This window comes from Tachysurus vachellii, chromosome 10, assembly GCF_030014155.1.
Source record: "Tachysurus vachellii isolate PV-2020 chromosome 10, HZAU_Pvac_v1, whole genome shotgun sequence".
Lineage (NCBI taxonomy): Eukaryota > Metazoa > Chordata > Actinopteri > Siluriformes > Bagridae > Tachysurus > Tachysurus vachellii.
In genome coordinates this window covers 2497501-2520000 of record NC_083469.1, presented here as the reverse complement: position 1 = coordinate 2520000, position 22500 = coordinate 2497501, and the positions used below count along the sequence as shown (strand labels likewise).

Genomic DNA, 22500 nt, shown 5'->3' with positions numbered 1-22500 from the left:
TTAGCAAGATCAAAGTAGTAACTATCAAGCGAAGGCAAAAAAAAAATAGTAACAACAAACTGGTGAGTGAAAGAACATTCGAAAATTAAAGCAGTGAATAAAAGACGAAACTAGCAAAGTGAACATACTAGTACGTAAAAGCACAGTATCGAGTAAAACTAGCAAACATAAACATATTAGCGAACTAACAAGTGACAGTAAACTAGGAAGTAAATCAAATTAACAAATGAAAGCAAATTAGTGAGTAAAAACTAGAGATGCACCGATCCGATATTTTGGATCAGTATTGACGCCGATCCAAGCATTTTGAGCGGATCGGTATCGCTGGTGCGTGACCGATCCAAATCTGATACCTGTGGTCATGGGCGTTGGAACCATTATATGTGGGTGGGACCGGACCCACCCACTTTTTGAGACCAATAATATTGGACCCACCCACTTTTACCGTCTCTATTCAGCGCATGTCTTTTTTTATTACTTTTCGCCAGTAAAGATTCGACTAATTCGCCAGTCGAATTCATTCCGCTTGAGGAATGCCGTAATAAATTAAACTCCATTCCGAGTTTTACCTACAGCATTGACCACGCTCCTGCTTCCTGAAATCCATGGGCGTCGGAACAATTATATGTGGGTAGGACAGGACACACCCACTTTTTATTTACTTCCGACGCTCATGCCCATGGTGGTTTATTAATGAACATCAAACATCATAGACTGTGGCTTAAACTTATAAGAAAAATACACTTACATATTAACTTACATTAATGAAAATAAATATAATAAATTTTATAGGAAATATGTTGCACAACGTGGGGGGGCACGGTGGCTTAGTGGTTAGCACGTTCGCCTCACACCTCCAGGGTCGGGGTTCGATTCCCGCCTCCACCTTGTGTGTGTGGAGTTTGCATGTTCTCCCCGTGCCTCGGGGGTTTCCTCCGGGTACTCCAGTTTCCTCCCCCAGTCCAAAGACATGCATGGTAGGTTGATTGGCATCTCTGGAAAATTGTCCCTAGTGTGTGTGTGTGTGTGTGTGTGTGTGTGTGTGTGTGTGTGTGTGTGCCCTGCGATGGGTTGGCACTCCGTCCAGGGTGTATCCTGCCTTGATGCCCGATGACGCCTGAGATAGGCACAGGCTCCCCGTGACCCGAGGTAGTTCAGATAAGCGGTAGAAGATGAATGAATGAATGAATGTTGCACAACCGCCTGCGACAAACAGACAAGTTTAGCAGGAACCCTTTCCATTTACCTCAGCGCGTTAAACATGTCGCTCATTTGGGTGTAAGGTTTCTTTGCCAGAAACAAATAAATCTTAATAACTAAGCGAGCTGTTTACATTCTTTAGTTTTAAAGGTAGAAAAGAACACAGGTATCGGATCGGTATCGGCCGATACCGGCAAACTCTGGTATCGGAATCGGATCGGAAGATAAAAAGTGGTATCGGTGCATCCCTAGTAAAAACTAAGCTATTTAGTGAAAGCAACCTGGGAAGCAAAAGCTAACAACTGACTGAGTGCAAAAAAAAACTTCTGGGCTAGCTGTGCTAACCAGGTGTGGTTTTGCACGTCAGGTTAAATGTCAGTCAAGCTGTCAGTCAAGCTGTCAATCAAGCATGCCCGCTGGAATATTAGGCCACGCCCATTGACCTGGTTGTTTGTGTGATGGGTGAGGAGTGAGACGGGCAGTGAGACAGTGAAATCAAATGATGTATTATAATAGACCTGGAGGTTCGGTGAACAGCATCGTGACATCACTCATCACTCTTATCATGTTCGTTACCGTACTAAAAGAGGAGTAAAACACAGTAGGACGTGCGGTTATAATCAATAACACACCATCATGCAGATGAATCATTTCCTGTAACTTCACACACCTTTTTCAGTACTTTTGCATCCTGAAACTCGGGTCCTGTTTTGTTTTCTTTACGATCCCTCCATGGCATCGAACAGCTGAATGTAGCGACTTTAGCGTTTATTTTAGGGAAGAAAATAATCTGAAGGGAAGATAACACGTCTGTGGCTCGTCTTTTATGTACAATAGCGTGGGAAAGAACGAGGAACAAAGCTGTGATCCTGTGGGACTCCAGACTCCAGATTTGTTCAGATAAACACACAGAAAACCAACAAACAAACAGCAGCGGTGACAGATGACACGATCCTGAGTGACGGTAAAGTGCGGAGGAAGGAAGACGAGAAACTGAAGAACTCGTGTGGAGGTTTGGAGGTCTAGCAGAAGATTGTTTGGTAAAATTTAGAAATGAAAAGAGAGGAATCTGTTTTTGTCTAATTACCTTTTCATTTTGATTTCATTCAAATTAGCTTTCGCATTGCGCATGTCACAGATACTGCTGCAAAGCTGATTAGATATAACTGTCATGGACTTCAATTCCCAGCAAGCACCAGTGATCACTGGAGCACCGTGGCTTAGTGGTTATCACATTCGCCTCACACCTCCAGGGTTGGGGGTTCGATTGCCGCCTCCGACTTGTGTGTGTGGAGTTTGTATGTTCTCACCGTGTCTCGGGGGTTTCCTCCGGGTACTCCGGTTTCCTCCCCCGGTCCAAAGACATGCATGGTAGGTTGATTGGCATCTCTGGAAAATTGTCCGTAGTGTGTGATTGCGTGAGTGAATGAGAGTGTGTGTGTTTGTGCCCTGCGATGGGTTGGCACTCCGTCCAGGGTGTATCCTGCCTTGATGCCCAATGACGCCTGAGATAGGCACAGGCTCCCCGTGACCCGAGGTAGTTCGGATAAGAGGTAGAAGATGAGTGAGTGAGTGAGAGAGATTCACCCTTTATGTGTGTTGGGTCCAACTCGTTTTTTCTTGTTTTCTCTCTCTCTCTCTCTCTCTCTCTCTCTCTCAGATATTGTTGTTTTGCCCATAACTGAAGTTTACCTGTTTGGCATTTGCTTGTGGTTTACGATGTGGACTCTCGCTCTGTTCGTACATGTTCTTGAGTTTTGAATGTTCCTATTTCTCTGACTTTTACAAGAAAAAAGAAATCCAGCTTGTCATGTTAAGTGGACGCTTCTCTCTTCTGAACCACTGACACTAAAGACTCCTCCCATAAACGAAAACTTTTTTCCTGACAGTAAATTTCACCACGTCAACAAACGAGCCATTGCTATAGAAATGATAACACCTTCTGACCAATCAGAGTTCAGAACTCGACAGCACTTTGGAATGATTAAAAATCCTACACGCCGTCTCTCTCGTTTCTGTACATTTATAGATTTTCTCATTATAATACGACTGCAGGTGTGTGTGTGTGTGTGTGTGTGTGTGTTTTGTTTTACTGTGTGTCTGTTTCATCATTTTCTCTCTCTGAATCTCTCATCTACTCTGTTTTCATAGTGGCTATCATTTTCAGTGGCTACCATTAATCATCCCACTGTGATTTGCAAAGGTGTGTGTGTGTGTGTGTGTGTGTGTGTGTGTGCGTGTGTGTGTGTGTTCAGGTGTGTGGTCCCTTAGACAATAACTTCTTCCTGTGTTCAGTGAAACCTGCATTTTCCTCACTGATCTGAGAGCAGAGATTCGCTGATCTCTGGTCAGGTAATGAGGAGAGATGGGACTGATCCTGGATCAGTTCTTATGAGGATAATGTAATCCTAGATTAGTGTGATCATGACATGATCCTTGTGGTGATTTAGCCCTAGTTTTTCTAAGTCACAGATGTTAGAAAAGGTAAAAGGAGAACTGGGTTCATGTAGGTTAGATCCAGGGCTCTCAAGTTTTGAAGACAGGCAAGAGTGACATCTCCAACCCTTTTTGTTGCCTTTTTGGACTCCTTTATCATTTGTAATGTTGCTCCCATTTAAAACAGTTCAGCTCAAGCCCAGACATTTTGAGGGTCATGATTGATGACAATGTCCCATCCAGAGACGAGCTGTTTTGTTCAAACCGACCATCGAAAATACCCTCTGGGCATCAGCACTAGAATGTGGACGCACTAAAACCAAGACTACCTGTTCTGAGCAGGTGTTGTCAGTGAACCGGGGCCCCCGGCACCATCTCAGGGCCCCCAGTGTGAGAACCACTGGCCTAGTCTACTTGTTCTGAGCAGGTGTTTGTCAGTGAACCGGGGCCCCGGCACCATCTCAGGGCCCCCAGTGTGAGAACCACTGGCCTAGTCTACTTGTTCTGAGCAGGTGTTGTCAGTGAACCGGGGCCCCCCGGCACCATCTCAGGGCCCCCAGTGTGAGAACCACTGGCCTAGTCTACTTGTTCTGAGCAGGTGTTTGTCAGTGAACCGGGGCCCCGGCACCATCTCAGGGCCCCCAGTTTGAGAACCACTGGCCCTAGACATGACGGTGCTGTTTATTACTTTTGCTAGTTAAAAACTGATATTGATCAGTTATGCTAATTATTATGCAGTGATAATTATTAGTCATGCTAGTTAGATACAGTCACTGTTCTAGATATGTATTGTACTGCTGATGCTAATTAGACATAGTCAATGATCTCAGATCAGTTATTATAGGGACTGTAGTGCTAATGCTAATTATACACAGTCACTAAACTAGGATCAGCTATTAAAAGGGCTGTAATGCTAATGCTAGTTGTACACAGTCACTAAACTAGGATCAGCTATTAAAAGGGCTGTAATGCTAATGCTAATTATACACAGTCACTAAACTAGGATCAGATATTGTTTCCCCTTTTTGCTCATGCTCGTTAGACACAGTCTCAGTCCCTCTGTTACTGATCTCCGATTGAGTCTCTGATTGTTCTCTGAATCTCTGAACTCAGTCATTGAGATCAATTATAATACATACTGTGGTGCTAATGCTAGCTAGATGCTGTCAGCTATTATAAGAACAGTAGGACTTTTAGTCCTGCTCTTTTTTTTCTTTTTCGCTCAAGCTAGTTACAAACATTGTCACTGATCTTGGGTCTGTTAAAAATGTAATGAAAAAAGAAATGTTTTTGGATAAATGGATTAAAACATACAATGTCTTCTGGCTTCCTTTTTGAGATGCAGCCACTGTTCTTGAATCAGTTATAAATCATTATGTGGTGGTTTTGTCTACTTGCAGTGACGGCAGTACCTGGTCTTAGATCAGCTACTGTATCATGTCTATGTTTGTGATTCTTCTAATGCAGATAAGGCACAGATACTGATCTTGGATCAGTAATAAGGATAGTCATGGATTTTTTTTATGCTGATAAGACAGAGTTGCTGATCTCAGATCAGCTGCAGTTAAATCAGTGATTAAACAATATTAGAAATAATCCTTTTCACCTTTTTATACTTATAGTTCCTGGATCAGTTAGATGGTCATGTTATTGTTCATATTAAAAAGAGAAACTAAGTCACTGATCTTGGATCAGTCGCAACAGAAGACACTGATCTCAGATCAGCTGTAATAAAGCTATTTCAAACAATATTACAGGTTTGGTTGAGCAACAATTACATGAGATTGAGATGTTTTAGCCTTTGTTTCAGAAGAATCTGCTGATCCTGGATCAGTCCTAAACAGCGTGATTATTGTAAATGCTGATATTGTATACGCTGTAATAAGATGAAGAATAAACCGGTTTGTAACAAGAACGTTTCCCTTCCATGTGGTTTTAATGAGAACGGTGGTGTGTTTTTGTTCAGGTGGAGGCGGCGACAGATTCAGAGTCGGAGAGCAGAGGATTACGGGAATATCATTCTGTAGGGATCCAGGTGGAAGATGACAAACGGTAAGTGTGCAGTTTTTTTTTTTTATCACTCTGCTTTTCTTGCCTTGTGTGAGAAGGAAGACTGACGTGAATCCGACCGAAATACCGAGCTTCTGATACTGCTGGTGTTTTATTCAGGCACAGGGGTGGATACAGAAAAGAAGCTGAAGTCCATTTTAGTTTTAAACTTTTAGTTTTAAAGTTAAGGTTAATATTTTGTTATAAACTAATAATAACGATGTAATAACTAGTGTATTAATTAAAGCATTTTAGTTATAAATCATTTATTACTGAATCATAAAGTTAAAACGTTACAGACATCCAGAGATGAAACAATGAGCTCTACTTGTATCTCTGTCTGTCTGTCTGTCTGTCTGTCTGTCTGTATGTGTGTGTCTCTCGATATGTGTCTCTCTTTGTCTGTCTGTCTGTCTGTCTGTCTGTCTGTCTGTCTGTATGTGTGTGTCTCTCGATATGTGTCTCTCTTTGTCTGTCTGTCTGTCTGTCTGTCTGTATGTGTGTGTCTTTCGATATGTGTCTCTCTTTGTCTGTCTGTCTGTCTGTCTGTCTGTCTGTATGTGTGTGTCTCTCGATATGTGTCTCTCTTTGTCTGTCTGTCTGTCTGTCTGTCTGTATGTGTGTGTCTCTCGATATGTGTCTCTCTTTGTCTGTCTGTCTGTCTGTATGTGTGTGTCTTTCGATATGTGTCTCTCTTTGTCTGTCTGTCTGTCTGTCTGTCTGTCTGTATGTGTGTGTCTTTCGATATGTGTCTCTCTTTGTCTGTCTGTCTGTCTCATTTTTTCTGTATCTGTCTCTCTCTCTCTCACCCTGTGACTCAGCGTGGGCCGTTTTAAGCGCTCTAACAGTGTGACAGCGGCGGTGCAGGCTGATCTGGAGCTGGAGGGTTTCCCTGCGATGGAGGATAAGGGTCTGCAGTTTGGGGGCGGTGGTCTGCAGAGGCACAGTGAGCCAAGCACGCCCACGCAGTACGGCGCGGTGAGAACCGTACGCACGCAGGGTCTGTTCAGTTACCGTGACGACTATCGGTCGGCCAACGAACCGTCCAGCCCGCAGCGTAGTGCTGAGCCCTGGCGTGAGCCCTCTGGGCACACAGTACCCACTGTAGCTGTGACGGTGACCCCGCCCCAGGCCTCCGACTCGGGCCGGGCATCACCCTCGGCCAGGAGAGACGGCACATGGTTCATGCAGCTGCTGCATGCTGAGACCAAGAGGATGGAGGGATGGTGTAAAGAGATGGAGGGAGAGGCAGAAGAGAATGACCTCTCTGAGGAGAGTGAGTCCAAAACACTGACCGTCATTTCTGTTTAATGGATCATAGCTGTGTGTTGGGAATTACTCCCGGTAAATGAATGTGTGTGTGTTTGTGTGTGTGTGTTTTATTCAGTTTTAGGTAAGATCCGGAGTGCAGTGGGCAGCGCTCAGCTCCTCATGTCCCAGAAATTCCAGCAGTTTTATTGGCTGTGTCAGCAGAATCTGGTAGGTTACACACCATTGGTGTGTGTGTGTGTGTGTGTGTGTGTGCAGCTTTATGTTAATTTTTTGTTTGTCCCTGTGTTTAAATAAGTGTGAAGAGAGGGAATTAGTAGAGAGAAGAGTTTATCTCTGAGAGATATGCAGGAGTGTTGAGAACTGATGGCTGGGAACAGTGGTGATTAGTGATAGTGTGGAACAGTGGTGATTAGTGATTGTGTGGAACAGTGGTGATTAGTGATTGTTTGTAACAGTGGTGATTAGTGATTGTTTGTAACAGTGGTGATTAGTGATTGTGTGGAACAGTGGTGATTAGTGATTGTGTGGAACAGTGGTGATTAGTGATTGTGTGGAACAGTGGTGATTAGTGATTGTGTGGAACAGTGGTGATTAGTGATTGTGTGGAACAGTGGTGATTAGTGATTGTGTGGAACAGTGGTGATTAGTGATTGTGTGGAACAGTGGTGATTAGTGATTGTGTGGAACAGTGGTGATTAGTGATTGTGTGGAACAGTGCTGATTAGTGATTGTGTGGAACAGTGGTGATTAGTGATTGTGAATTATGAAGTAAACTTTAAACAATTACAGTTTGCTCAGCTACATCTGAAGCAGCTACAATATTAGACATGTTTTGTTACTGCTTGTGTAACTCATCAGTATTGACCAGAATCTGTTTGATCAGTGAAAGGTAATTATTTCACATAATCACATTCATCCTAACTGAGCTGTAGCAGAATCATCTCGCTGTTGATTAAGTAGCTGTCCTTCCACTCCACTAAATTAGCTGCTGATTGGAGTTTGATGAAGCATGAAACTTATTTAGGATCCGCCAAGAAACGTGTCGATACAGTGAGCAGGAAAATCGGAAACAAAGCAGACTTTTGGTCAGAGAAGGTGACCCTGGGCTTCTCTGGGAGTTTGGTGAAGGATCCAGATTATGTTCACTTCCACTTATTGTACAAATGAGGACATCTAGTGGAGAAGTGTGCTGCACTGCACTACCTCAGAGTCCAGGACCGGTTTAATGTCTGTCTATCTATCTATCTGTCTATCTATCTAAACAGCAGGAACGTCACTGTATAATGCATCAGAGCCAGTGATAAAGACTGAGTACTAAATAATGTGGGTTGTTTAGAAAAACTGAAGAATGTACCGTGTAAATGTTAAACGTGTTCGGTGCAGGACCCAAGTGCCATGCCGCGGCCCACCTCTCAGGACCTGGCTGGATTCTGGGATCTGCTGCAGCTCTCCATCGACGACGTCACATCCAAGTTTGACGAGCTGCAGAAGATCAAGAGCAACGACTGGAGGATTATAGAGAGTCCTGTAAAGAAGGTGAGCTCTGACTGGCTTCAAACTCATCTTTTGTTTCAAACAAAAATGTCTCAGTTTCATTCTTTTCATTCTTTTCTTTTAACATTCAAAGCCATGCTTTCCAACATTTGATCGATTTGAGTTATTTTTAGAGAGAAGTAACAGAAAATTAGAAGGAAATAAAAACAAAAAAGATTCGAAGAAGCTGCTTCTGGCCACTAGGGGTCGACATTTCCAACATTTTTAATTACTGATACTTTCCATTAAATATTTGTAGAAATATTAAGAAAGAATTCGCTGAGATTTTAATAGGTAGTTTTCTTAATTAATAATTTAATGTTAAACCACGACTCCTGCGTTCTCGCTCCTGATTGGTCGGTTGATGAGTTTTTCTCTAACAGCAGCTCTGCATTATACTAACACTTTATTGTTTTTAGTAAACTTGTGTTTTCTTTTCTTTGTTGTTCTGATGTGACTCTGATGTGTATCTATCATAGTCACGTGATTAAAGTACATCTTTTTTTGCACTGATATCTTTGTGTGTTTTTTCATTTTTACCGCAGCTCCCACCGCCTGTACCAAAGAAGATGCTGAAGAAGAGTGTGACACGGGAGAAGTCTCTGGATCTTCCTGACCGACAGAGACAGGAAGCACGCCGGCGCCTCATGGCCGCCAAGAGAGCGGCGTCATTCCGTCAAAACTCGGCCACGGAGCGAGCCGACAGCATCGAGATTTACATCCCTGAGGCGCAGACGAGACTCTGAGAGACTCTCCACATCTTCATCATCATCATCATCATCATCACCATCACCATCATCATCATCATCATCATCATCCAGCGAATCATTGATACAGAAAACCCCAGACCAGATCTCCTCCCGTCTAGACGTGCCATAATCCCACATGAAGGACAGAATAAGTTTTTCTGAACACGTGAAACGCAGTGTTGAGGTTCAGCTCGTGTCAGATGTGTAAAGACGTGAAGAGAAACTTGCGCTGTAACATCACTAAAGCAGACTTTTAACTTTTAGGCATTTAAATGCTTTCAGCCTTACGAGGTATCACTAAACTAGTGTTATTTAGTAAGTTACGTACGTATCGTTAACAAACTGTTCACCAGAGGAGTGTGAGGAGAAGCGGCCAAAAGCCTCGGTGCTTTTTAGATTTTACACATTTTCCAAGTGCTATTACTGACACTGCGCTCTGAAACCAGCACGAGCTCACAGCTTCCTCTCCTCTATCTTCTTCTTCCTCTCCTCCTCCTCCTCCTCCTCCTCCTTCTTCTTCTTCTTCTTCTTGATGATGAAATGGTGTCAGGGGTCTACAGGTCTTTCAGGTTTTTTTTTATCATTTCAACACCCCATTTCTCTCTCTCTCTCTCTCTCTCTCTCTCTCTCTCTCACACTCTCTTTATCTATCTCTCTCTCTCAATCTCTCTCTCTCTGTCTCTCTCTCTCTCTCTTGCTCTGTTTTTCTTTGTCTTTCTCTGCCTGTCACTGTTCTTGCAATATTTCTCTCTCTATCTTTGTGTTTCTCTCTCTGTCCTTTTCTCTATCTATATTTTCTCTCTCTCTCCCTCTCTCATCATCTTTCTAGCCCTCGTTCTAATTATTAAAGTGCCAACGATTCAAATACCTCAAACAAACACAGGCCACAGGTCAAAAGGTCAAACAAGTTCAAACAAAATGAATTTCACTAAAAATCAAATCAGTCTTTTATAATCGCTTTGTTAAAAAATTCTCTCGGTCCGACTCAAAAACGATCTCACCGTCACACCACCGAGCGACTGACGCCCACAACCTTCATCTTCACCTCCATCAGACCGGGTTTAATTCTCATTCTGTGGGAAAACATTTTACTGAGGAATTTATTTATTTATTTATTTTTTTTTGTATTTTTTTGATGGATTTGTTGAGCTCTTCATAAATCCGGCGATGTGTTTAGGTCGAGAGAAAAAAAAAATTTAAAAAAGCGTTTTTTGCACTTTTTTCTTCTTAAATATTCACGTACGTATTTCCAAGGGAAATGTCTTTATTGTCGTTCACAGAGGAACTGTTGCAGTTCAATTGCAAGGTCGTGAAGGAACAGGGAGCTGATTAATAAAAGGGATTTATTTATTTATTTATTTGTTTGTTTGTTTAAACGTCGTCTCAACAAAGTTCCTCAGACGTCACGTCTCGGGTCCGTGCGCTTCTAGCTTTTATATTCCTGCGTCAGGAAAAAGATATCGAACGAGATTTCATTTCAGAATCCAAGGCAGAAGAAAACAAAATGGGGGGGTTGAGAATTTTCAGAAAGAAACCACATGATTAAAAAAAAAAAAAAAAAAAAGCTGTGACAGATAAATAATGATGTTCACGCTAGGCTTCAGAACCAGATCATAAACAAATATACTACAAAATTCAGAGAAAAATCTATTTGCTCAAAAATGTCAAACATTTATTTGTAAATTAAAATTTTTCACGTTTATTTCTTCTTGATCCTGCGTAATAATTTCATTGGTCGATTCTGAAACTAGGTTTAAAGCTAAAAATGTGAGTCAGACGTATTTTCTGTCCCCAAAATAACAGATTAAAAAATTAAATCATTTCAATATGAATATATTAAATATTTAAAATGTAAAAGTATCTGATGACTTTTGATGTGATATAAATGAATTCTTTATTGTTTCTCCTGCCTGGATTTTCAAACGACAATCAAAGAATGATTCGTGTTTTTTGTTTTTTTTTTTTTTTACATTATTCTTATTTACGTTTCTGACACGGAAATAAAAAAAAAAAAAAAAAAGGCTCAGAGTTTTATAAAATGTCGGTTTAAAGCCTGAAGCCTGGAGTGAAATATTTCTCTTGTTCTCATTATGATCACTAGTCATTAGACTCTATACTGTAATCTACACGGGATTGACAATTTGCTCACTTCAATCCTCCGGTATTCCGATCAGGACCGGATCGGAAAACGCCGGCTGTTGTATTTGGTCTCCATGGCAACCGGTATGTCTTTTTTTTTTTTTTTTAAATCTCACCGGGACCTTTTACAGGGTGGTTGTGTTATCTCCGGTTTCCCTCCATGGAAGATGATGTGACGTTCGGATCCTGCTGAATTTCTCAAGCTGGTGGAATAGAACTAAAAAGCGTTCATCTGGGTTTGTGGTTGTGTTGCGTATTGTTGTGTAGGTCCTCGTGACTGAGCACTATGATTAATCCCTAATGTGCGGTAAAGCGCACTGTGTGAAATGATTTCATAAATCCACCAATCACACTGCTGCTATCTTCACAATCCAAAACGCTCGGCTTCCGGTTGCTGTTCTTGTGGGTTTGGATCCTACGACCTGATGTGACCCTATGACCTTACGTTTACGCTGCGTTGTTTTGCTCACATCAGTCTGAGCTCTGTATTAAAGACCCAGGAAAGGATCCGCGGTCACGTCTGAGAGACGTCCTGATTGACTCAGGAGGAGAGAGGAACACACACCTGCTTTCTTCGATGACATTTGGCCTGTCTTGTCTTTCGGCGCAGAAGCACAGCGAGGCCTGTCACAAGATTACGATAAGATATGCAGAAATGCCGCTGGCTTCACGGAGGCGCTAGCACGCGGCACCCGGCGGATTTCAGCTTCCTTTATTTTTGACCTTTAGTAGTAATTTTAGATCAGACTGTCACCTCAGACACGTGACTCTGCCCAGAGTTTTACCAAAACATCGCTAACAGTATACTGTAGAAATCTGAAGGATTTATATCACCTCACTAATGGCCTGAAATCCAAACTCATTATTAGCTGAAAACATTCCCAATTTAGTTTAAGGTTTAGTTTCCCAAAATATATGGCCGTAGGTTCCTGGACTTAAATGGGGGACTAATAATGCTACGTTCCAGGGGTAATGTTGCTGGACCTTAAGTTGCTGCTCCTCCCTAAAGTTTCTGGACTAAAGTCTGGAACTAAAAGTGCCAAAACTTCCAGTTTCCAGAAGTTAGTTCCGGGGGCTGAAATTCTTGAACTTGGGCTAAAGCTATACGTTTATTTACTGTACAAACATTCCTGGACCTGAATTCTTCTGCTCAAGATGCTGGACTAAAGGTTTCTCCTCATGTTTCTGGCTTTAAATTGGTCTCTTACATTTACAGCATTTAGCAGACGCCCTTATATCCAGAGCGACTTACATTATCTCATTTTTATACAGCTGAGCAATTGAGGCTTAAGGGCCTTGCTCAGGGGCCCAACAGTGGCAGCTCGGTGGACCTGGGATTGAAAGTGAAGTGACGTGACATACGGCTAAGTACGGTGACCCATACTCAGAATTCGTTCTCTGCATTTAACCCATCCAAAGTGCACACACACAGCAGTGAACACACACACACCGTGAACACACACCCGGAGCAGTGGGCAGCCATTTATGCTGCGGCACCCGGGGAGCAGTTTGGGGGAGGTGCCTTGCTCAAGGGCACGTCAGTCATGGCCGGCCCGAGACTCAAACACACAACCTTAGGATTAGGTGTTAAACTCTCTAACCATTAGGCCACGATTGAACTCACAACCTTCCGATTGGTAGCCCAACACCTTAACCACTAGGCTACCACAGGCCTTAAATTTGTCTCTTAAACACTGAAATATAATCTCAGGCCTTAAATTGTCAGAATAAATTATTGGGTTTTCTTGTTTTAAGGTTCCAGGTCTAAAGTGACTGGACTAAAGTTGTGTACTGTTTGGAATGAAGTTCCTGAACTAAAGTTTCTGCCTTTAGGTTCCTGGATTATGGTGACCACTAAAATGCTGGATTGAACTTGGATTACAGTTTTCCAGACATTAGTACTGGTCTTAAATTTGTCTGCTTGTGTTGCTGGACTGAAGTTCTCTGCTTTTGTCCCTGGGCTTAAGTTAATGTCATTCATTCCTGGACTGATGTTTTGGCTAAAATCCAAGGGCATGTTCCTTCAAGTTAAAGTGGTAAAGTTGCTGGACCTTAAGTTGCTGCTACATTCTAAAGTTCCAGGAAAAAGTAGGAAACCAAAAGTGCAAGATTGAAGTTGTAGTTTACAGAAATTAGTTCCTGGCTGAGGGGGGCATGGGGGCTTAGTGGTTAGCACGATCGCCTCACACCTCCAGGGTTGGGGGTTCGATTCCCTCCTCCACCTTGTGTGTGTGGAGTTTGCATGTTCTCCCCGTGCCTCGGGGGTTTCCTCCGGGTACTCCGGTTTCCTCCCCCGGTCCAAAGACATGCATGGTAGGTTGATTGGCATCTCTGGAAAATTGTCTGTAGTGTGTGAGTGTGTGAGTGAATGAGAGTGTGTGTGTGTGTGTGTGCCCTGTGATGGGTTGGCACTCCGTCCAGGGTGTATCCTGCCTTGATGCCCGATGACGCCTGAGATAGACACAGGCTCCCCGTGACCCGAGGTAGTTCGGATAAGCGGTAGAAGATGAGTGAGTGAGTGAGTGAGTGAGTGAGTGAGTGAGTGAGTGAGTGAGTGAGTGAGTGAGTGAGTGAGTGAGTGAGTGAGTGAGTGAGTGAGTGAGTGAGTGAGTGAGTGAGTGAGTGAGTGAGTGAGTGAGTGAGTGAGTGAGTGAGTGAGTGAGTTCCTGGCTGTACGTTCTTGAACTAGGATTAAAAATGTTGTCTTAAGTTTATTTGCAAACATTCCTGGACCTACATTCCTCTGGTTATGTTGCTGGACTAAAGGTCTCTATTGTGGCTTTGTGGCTTTCATTACTGGTCTAAAATACGCCTATAGTCTTAACTTCTGCTGTTTCATGTTCTGGAATAAAAGTCTCTGCTTTATGTCCTGGCCTTAAAGTCCTTGGCTAAAGTTAATGGTCTTATGTACAAGGCTGCTGTTTTGGACTGAGGTTCCTGATCTTAGGTCTCCAGAATAAAGTTCCTGGATTAAAGCTTCTGCTGTTAGGTTCTTGGATTTAGGCTTCCACTAAAATTGCTGGAATAAACAATTTAGATTATATTTCCCCAGACATTAAGTCCTGGTCTTAAATTCAAGCTAAAGCTCCTGGACTAAAATATATGGTCTTAATTTGCCTTGATAAAGCTGCACTATTCAAACTCCTGTGTTAAAATTTCTGGATTTAGATTACTATGCTTAAAATCTTGCCGTCGAGATCCTTTATAAAGTTCCGCGGTTAAAATTCGCAGGTCTTACGTCCCAGACTCCACGTGCTGGATTTCAGATTCTCGGCTAAAGGCCACAGTATAAAGGTTCTGGCTTTGTTCCTGGGAAGGTTTCGGACTAAAGTTTCCGGCCTCTTTAGAGAAAAGACATCCATTGTGATGTAGTTCCTGAAATGGATAGTTTTAAGATAAGTTGTTATTGATTATCTTCGCTCCTGATGCCTTACACCATGTTACAGTGTTCGCTCTCGTGTTTGGATGCATGTGATACGATGAAATGGGTTTTAGGTTTTAGAGGAAACGCAACGCAAAAACAACAGAAAATCGAATTTTTTTGTAATCAACTCAACAGTTACTCTTTAAGCATATAATAATAAACTATAGACAGTTTTGTACTTGTCTCTTAAACACGGACTCCATGGACACAAGCAGGGTTTAGTGTCAGTATTTCTTCTCATCCTCGCTCATGAATGTGTTTTTGTGCAACTTTTAAACTCTTTTATGCATTTTTGATTATTTAAAAAAAAGTGACGCTTTCGCAGACGTTGCCCGTGTGTTGTTGTGGAAATGTGGGGTGTTTATTAATGAAGATAAGTGTGCAGTGAGAGATTGTGAGATTTCCCTCAGGGTGGGGGTGGGGTTGGTGGGGTTCCTTACGGAACCGTGAAGCGGTTTCCACTCTCCGAAGCATACCGTTCTTTTATTAAGTGCAAGATTCAGCGTGGAAACAACAGACCATGTGGTTTCTCATGGGTGCAGGACATAAGGACAGCTGGACAGGGGGACAGTGTTAGAGGGAAACAGAATGATGGGGGACAGTTAGAGGGGATCAGAATGATGGGGGACAGTGTTAGAAGGAGACAGTGGGATGGGTGACACAAGGACAGCAAGACAAGGGGACAGCGTTGAGATCTTTTGTGGAATTTAAACAAGCCAAGAACGTCATGTCATCATAAACACAGCCGTGCTTACAACAAAGCTGATAATCAAGTCCCTGATTTGTCTCATTGTGTTTTCTGAACAATACGTAGATCCTGAGTTTTCCAGAATTAAATCTTGGCTCTGGACTAGTTTTAATCTGTGCAAAGAAATACTTTTATTTACAGTGGCTAGGACTCGTTTTCTTTTTGGGTGGAATTATGGTAACGCTCGGGTTTCCCAGCCTCGACAACAACAACAACAACAACAACAACAACAACAATGCCCAATTTAAAGACTACCACAATGTTCACACCCACATGTGACAAGTTTGTGGGCGTGTCCTGCTTCACGCTAGCTACGTCAGCAGATTAGCAAAACTGGCTAACTAAATAGAAACTAGTAACTATCTGTAGTATCTGTAGTAGCTAGCTGTAGCAATGTGCTTATTTATTCTTTAATAAACCTGGACGGAGTTTAAGCTCAAAGTTCCAATATTAATCGACGCAGCATTTACAATGTTTAAGAAGAGAAACATTGGCTTGTCTGCGAAACCTCCTGGGATTCGATTGTTTGATTCTTTTATTGTTACTTTTACTATTAAAGTGCGTCCAAATTGCCTCTCAAATGTGGAAAATCTTTGAAATATTTGGTCTGTAGTTGTTTAGAAATAACACAATGTCAAGTCAGAGATTTTAGATTAATCAGTGTAGAGTTATGTACAGGGATTTATTGGGATTTTTCTTTACCGTTTTAAATTTATTGCAAATCCATTAAGACGTGAGCACACGATCTTAGCGAATCTTACGGAAAACGCGGTTTAAAAAGCTGCAGCTCTGCGCCTCGTGCTGGAGTCTACGGTTTATCCGCTTCTATATCGGTTGTGTTGAGTTTCACAGCTACACGTTCCATCGCGCTCTTTATCAGAAATCTCCAAATCCAAGCAATGCTCCTCACTCCTTCCTCTCTTTCTTTAAACCGAATCGTACAGGCTGGATGTCTGGCTCAGAAGAGTGGGCAGCGATGGTGAAGAAGCTATTTCCACAATATCCATCTTTAGATTTCCTCTTACTTGAATCCATCCACATGTCCCATGCGCATTACTGAGTTTCTATCCAAAACCCATCTCGGCTGAAACTGCTGTAGGTTTTCTGAGAGAAAGGCGCTTGGTTCTCGAAATGTGAAAAGACTTTTCAAAAAAAAAAAAAAAAAGAACAAAAAATAAAAATTAGGAAAATGAACATTGATATTATTTAAAAAGCGGTAGTCGTTTAGCTAAGAATATTTTCATTTACTATACTGTATAGGCTATCATATCAATACGAAAAGGAGGAATATAATACCAAATATTCATGATTTGTACAGAAATATATATATATATATATAGATATATATATATGATATATAAATATATAAATGACGCTTCATTGAAGCAGAACTATTTTCTGCTCTTCCTCATGGTTTTGTTTCTTTACTCTTTCGTTGCTTGGGTTGTTTTGATACACAGTTATGATGGCATGCGAGGTAACTGATATTACTGAATGTCTGATTTATTATTAGCTTCATTGCTTTTTGTAACCGCATTGTTGAATGTCATATAAGTTGATTCATTTGTTTACATTTTATTGCACTAATGGATTTTAATCAATTAATTCAGCCTCTTTCGTTTATATTTAAAATATCGTTTGGAGACCTTTACGGTCAATTTGGAATCTTTGGGTTATCTTTTCAATGAGATGTTTGTTTATTTATTGGTCATCGAATGTAAATATTTCTGCCATTAAATTTTTTGGAAGAAAACACTTGTGTAATCTTTGAGTATCTGTTTTGCATTTCCTCACGATGAAATGAAAAAGAATCGATTCTCAGCATTTCTGGATCTGGATACAGGGAGTCGACTCTGAAGCCTGGGAGTCGATTCCACACCGTTCTGAAGTTCTGATACGTTCAGTTTACGGATGATGAAAAGTGGCAAAATATTCATTTTTTTTTTTATAAACATCTGGTTCTCTGTTTAACGATCAACTAATATTATGCAACGTTATTTAAAAGATTTACTTTTACCGAGTCAAATTTACCTCAAATTTGACTCAATACATTTAACCGATTCGTCTTTAGTTCCTCTTCGAATTTTATTGGGCGTCAGCGTTTAACTGACACTCGAATCAGCCAATCTAAAGCCAAAGAAAGCGCCGCAGGGGTGGGGGAAATGTCTTGTTGAGTCACGTGACCTAATAGTCATATGAGTGTCCAGCTATTTGGTCTGTAACGATGAGACGCCGCGTTTCCTCTCAAACACACGTAAGATACACGTTTACATTTATTTAGCATTTTAATAATATCTAATTTGCACTTTATTTATCATGTTATACACTTTAGTGGCGACAAAAAGAGCTAAAATCAGTTTAGAAACACTTTAGCCTGCTAGCTAGCGATACTATTAGCACTAGGTTGTGTCCCAAATAACCCCCTGCACCCTTAGTTAGTGCACTATGAAGGGTGTTTAATCCCGCAGCGTTTAATTTAAATTTAGTATAGCGTTGTCTTTCTGTCATGAAATAATAAAAAATGTATGATATGAGTTCCAAATTGTTTTGCTCCCTATACATGTGCACTACTATGTTTATTGAGACGTGACTATAGTGGACAACGTTCCCAGTGATGAAATAATACCTTTTAAAGGTGGGGTGTATGTTGTTTGTGGGAACGCTTCAGAAAACTGAGTCGGGCCGACAAACAAAACAAACGTGTAACCAATCAGCAGAAAGGGGCGTGTCTTGTCAATATGGGCGGAGAGAGTGTTCAGTGCGCGTGTGTGACATTAGCAGAAAGTGGTTTTAACATTGACATGGAGGATAAAAACAAAGAAAGAAAGAGAAGAAAGACTTACGATAAGGTAAGAAGTAGGACGTGTTAATATAGGATCAGCTTTCCAGCGCTGGAGAGAACTGAAGGAGCAGGAAGTTGGTCACATATTCACAGATTGGAGTTTCCTGAGTCAATAACTCCTGAGCTAAACACTGTTACTACACAAATAACACCTCTTCTCTATCGTAGTAATGTAGAGACGCAGCTACAACCGTGTTTTGTGTAGTAACAGCGTTTAGCTCAGGAGTTATTGACTCGGGAAACTCCAATCTGTGAATATGTGACCAACTTTACTTAAGACACCGAGGCGCTTTTTTCCTTCTCGATAGGTGAGTAACGTTGGTTTTGTTTTGTTACACAGAACTAATATATGTCTTTGTCCTTTACATGATTATGCTTGTGTGTCATTTTTACTTGTTTGTTTATCTACAATCGTATTGTTCTTCCCTTCAGCTATGATAAAGACACGTTTCTTTCCGTTAGTTGCCTGGGTTACGTATGTATGTGTGGGGCGGAGCTATCGATACAGGGGTGGGACCCATTTGGGTTAGGGGCGTGTTTGTTTTGGTGATTTTATATGGCGACATTGGCTTTCAAACAACGGAGACCCCACCTTTAATGTTAATTTGTTTTTAACACCTTAATGTTAATTTACTAATGATTTGAAAGCCAGTTATTTCAGTGGCTCGGTGGTATGGAGATGTGTTTATTATATAATGTAAAGTTTGCTAACTTATAATGGTACAGTTAATGCAAAATAATAATAATAATAATAAAAAAATCTGGAATTTATCTTATTCCTGGATTCAATAAGTGGAACATCTCTGTGCTCATTGGTCAGAGTGAAGAATGACGTCATGCTGTTCTTGACTCAACATCAGGTTTATTTGCAGGTCTGGATGCTAACCGTGTGTCTGATTGTGTTTCCTGCAGCTGTCTGATTCATGAGCTGAGGGATCAGCTCACGTTCTTGTAAAGAAAGCCCTCGGCTCGGAGTAAAAAATGACCGCCGCAGTGAACGGAGAGGATTCTTTTCCTTCCCGGAGCGTCTTTGAGCTGGATTACAGCTCCACATCAGTACAGCTGCAGCTCGTCGGGCTCGGCTTCGGCTTCTACGCCCTCGTCTTCCTCCTGACTCACTTCCTCTCTGTCCCGCTGTCACACACGTACCGCTCTCTGTCCTCTAAAGAGAAGGTGTGTGGTATTTGGAGTCCTTGCTGCGTAACCAAAAGTCCAGGGTTTGGCGCTGGACCTGATCCTGATACAACGTTGTTCTCTAGTTTGACTCCGTCCACATGGAAGGAGCCAGATTAGGTCTGACTTCAGTTTCAGGACTTTTGGTTCTGTATCATGAAAATGATTTGATCTGTTTCTAATTCCTTATAATGCTGATAATGCTAGTAATGCAGTGCGATGCGTCTGATGCAGGTGTTCTGGTGTTTGGCGGCGACGCGGGCGATCTTCGGTGTCCAAGGCTCATGGGCAGGGTTACGCGTGCTGATGGAGGACGGCCCCTTGTTCAGCGATAAGGTCCTAGGACAGACGGGCTGGTCCTGGTTCACCGTGCTGACCGCCTGCGGGTTCTTCACGTTCGAGAACGTAGCGCTGCACGGCTCCAACCTGGTGTTCCGCTCCTTCGACGCTCCGCTCGCAGCTCATCATGCCTTCGCCCTGGCTGGATTCAGCGGCACCGCGCTACACAAGGACATGGGACACTTCCTGCCTGTCATCACACTGCTGCTGGAGATGAGCACGCCCTTCACCTGCGTCTCCTGGATGCTGCTCAAGGTGAGAGGATCCAGGCTGGAACCAGAGAGGCACATGTTTAATAGTACATTTAATAGAAGCTGTTTATGTGGTTTAATAAAGTGAGGACTGTTTGTGGTCGGAGACACGACCTTGTGTGTGTGTGTGTGTGTGTGTGTGTGTGTGTGTGTGTGTGTGTGTGTGTGTGTGTGTTTAGAAAGAAGAACTGTAACATCTTTAGTTTAGAAAGGAGGAATGAAGTGGGTGGAAGTTTAACTTTAATCACATTCTGTGTCGTAGTTTTCAGATTTTATGTTATGTTCAGTAAATAACATCTTTATTTAAATTATCTCCTGAATTTATTCCTCATCATTTAACCATTAACTAATCAACCCATCTTTCTCTCTCTCCCTCTCTCTCTCTCTCTCCCCCCTCCCTTTCTCTCTTTCCCTCTCCCCCCTCCACCTCTCTCTCTCTCTCTCTCTCTCTCTCTCTCTCCCCCCTCCCTCTCCCTCCCCCCTCTCTCTCTCTCTCTTTCTCTCTCTCTTTCTCTCTGTCTCTGTCTCTCTCTCACCCCCTCCCTCTCACCCCCTCCCCCCTCTCTTTCTGTCTCTCTCTCCCTCTCTCTCCCTCTGTCCCTCTCCCTCCCCCCTCTCTGTCTCCCCCCTCTGTCTCCCTCTCTCTGTCTCTCTCTTTCTCTCTCACCCCCTCTCTCTCTCCCTCTCCCTCCCCCCTCTGTCTCCCCCATCTCTCTCTCTCTCTCCCTCCTTCTCCCTCTCTCCCCCTCCCTCCCCATCCCCCTCCCACCCCCACCCCCCTCTCTCTGTCTCTCTCTCTCGCCCTCCCCCATCTGTCTCCGCCCCCGCTCTTCCGCTCTGGCTCCCTCCCTGCCTCCCTCCCTCCCTCTCTCTCTCTCCCCCTCCCTCTCCCTTTCTCCCCTGCAGGCCGGTTGGTCTCGTACTCTGATGTGGAGAGCGAATCAGTGGTTGATGATCCACATGTTCCACTGCCGCATGGTGTTGACGTACTACATGTGGTGGGTGTGCTGGTGTAACTGGTCTGAGTTGTGTGCGAATGTTCCTCTGCCTCAGTTCCTCATCTTCCTCGTGGGCTTGGTGCTCCTCACGCTCATAATGAACCCTCTGTGGCTTCACAAGAAGACCATGCAGCTCCTCAACCCCATCGACTGGAACTTCAGCGACAAGCCGGCACCGGAGAACGGCCCCGCGGGGGGCAAAGCACACAGGAGCTAAGCTCTCGGACGCCTCGCCTCGCCCCGCCTCGCCTCGCCTCGCCTCGCCCCGCCCTGCTCTAAAGAGACAGTGTTACTGAGCATTATTCTACAGCTTTAACACAGGCTTGAGTTACTAAACCTCAGAGTCAGATTTTCTCTGTGTGCCTTTGAAGTTTAGATGTTAAACATTGGTCATTTATTTACACATTTATGTTAAGGTCAATGTTCCATTACTGGGATGAGATGTGAAAAATAACAGATCAGTGTAGAAGTTTCTATGATCATTGATGTGTATCAATGTTCTGTGTATATAAAACAAATCCAGATATTTCCTGATGGTCGTATTAAAACGAACAAATTAGCACTTAAAAAAATGGCAAATAAAACATTTTACACTAAAACATCTGATCTGCTGCTTCTAGTAAGTGTTATCACAATGTCAGTAGTGTCATGTGGCTCCGTTACACACACACACACACACACACACACACACACACACACACACACACACAGTGTGTCAGGTGGCGTTCTGTCAGCTTGCCAGTTAAAGCTCATGTTCAGATCTGTTTGGTTCCTCCTGAGGTTTACGGCTGAACCCGACGCAGCTCTTCGTCTCCTTCCTCCTTTCACAGGGTTCACGAGATGTTTAAACTTTTTTTACGCTTCCTGTTTCTTATGGACAAAGTAAGAGTTGTGCAGTTCCTCATATTTACACTTCACATGATTAGAGTGTAAAGAAGAAGGAAAACTTTTTTTTTATTTTTCTTCTGAACCTGATGTTTGTGTTTGAAGTATCTGAGTATTAACATCCTGAATGGATTTTTTATTTATTTATTTATTTTATTTAATTTCAATATTATATTTTTTTTTAACGAACCCCTGATTCACAACCGTCGATTACGGTCTAAATGAACAGGTTTTTCTCTCTGATTTTCTTTCTTAATAAAAACAAATGGATTACAAATAATGAATAAAATGCACATGATGGTTTTTCCCCTCTTCCTCTCGGTCTGTACACAGTGCCTTGCGTTCCTTTATTTTGTGCTTTTTTATCTTACACTCACTCCTTTCTCTCGTGACTCCATTCAAACAAACATCAGGATGAATTCTAAACAGTTCCTAATAATTATTTAAACCCTACAGATCCAC

General features: G+C 42.4%; 2 protein-coding genes across 3 annotated transcripts in view; both read left to right on the top strand.

The window, feature by feature from the left end:
• dlgap2a (discs, large (Drosophila) homolog-associated protein 2a) overlaps positions 1–11097 on the top strand; it is a 266024-nt gene extending 254927 nt beyond the window's left edge. For both annotated transcript variants that reach the window (XM_060879001.1, XM_060879002.1), the window contains 5 exons: positions 5603–5688; positions 6507–6961; positions 7073–7164; positions 8341–8493; positions 9036–11097. In XM_060879001.1, coding sequence (XP_060734984.1) covers positions 5603–5688; positions 6507–6961; positions 7073–7164; positions 8341–8493; positions 9036–9236 — 987 coding nt within the window. In that variant the 3' untranslated portion in view covers positions 9237–11097. The remainder of the gene's footprint in view (positions 1–5602; positions 5689–6506; positions 6962–7072; positions 7165–8340; positions 8494–9035) is intronic.
• A 6637-nt stretch (positions 11098–17734) lies between these two features.
• cln8 (CLN8 transmembrane ER and ERGIC protein) lies at positions 17735–21752 on the top strand. Its single transcript, XM_060879021.1, has 4 exons — positions 17735–17804; positions 19305–19565; positions 19800–20159; positions 21062–21752. Exons 2-4 carry the CDS (start codon positions 19374–19376, stop codon positions 21368–21370), a joined length of 861 nt encoding a protein of 286 aa, XP_060735004.1. The 5' UTR covers positions 17735–17804; positions 19305–19373; the 3' UTR covers positions 21371–21752.
• The last annotated feature ends 748 nt before the right edge of the window (positions 21753–22500 follow it).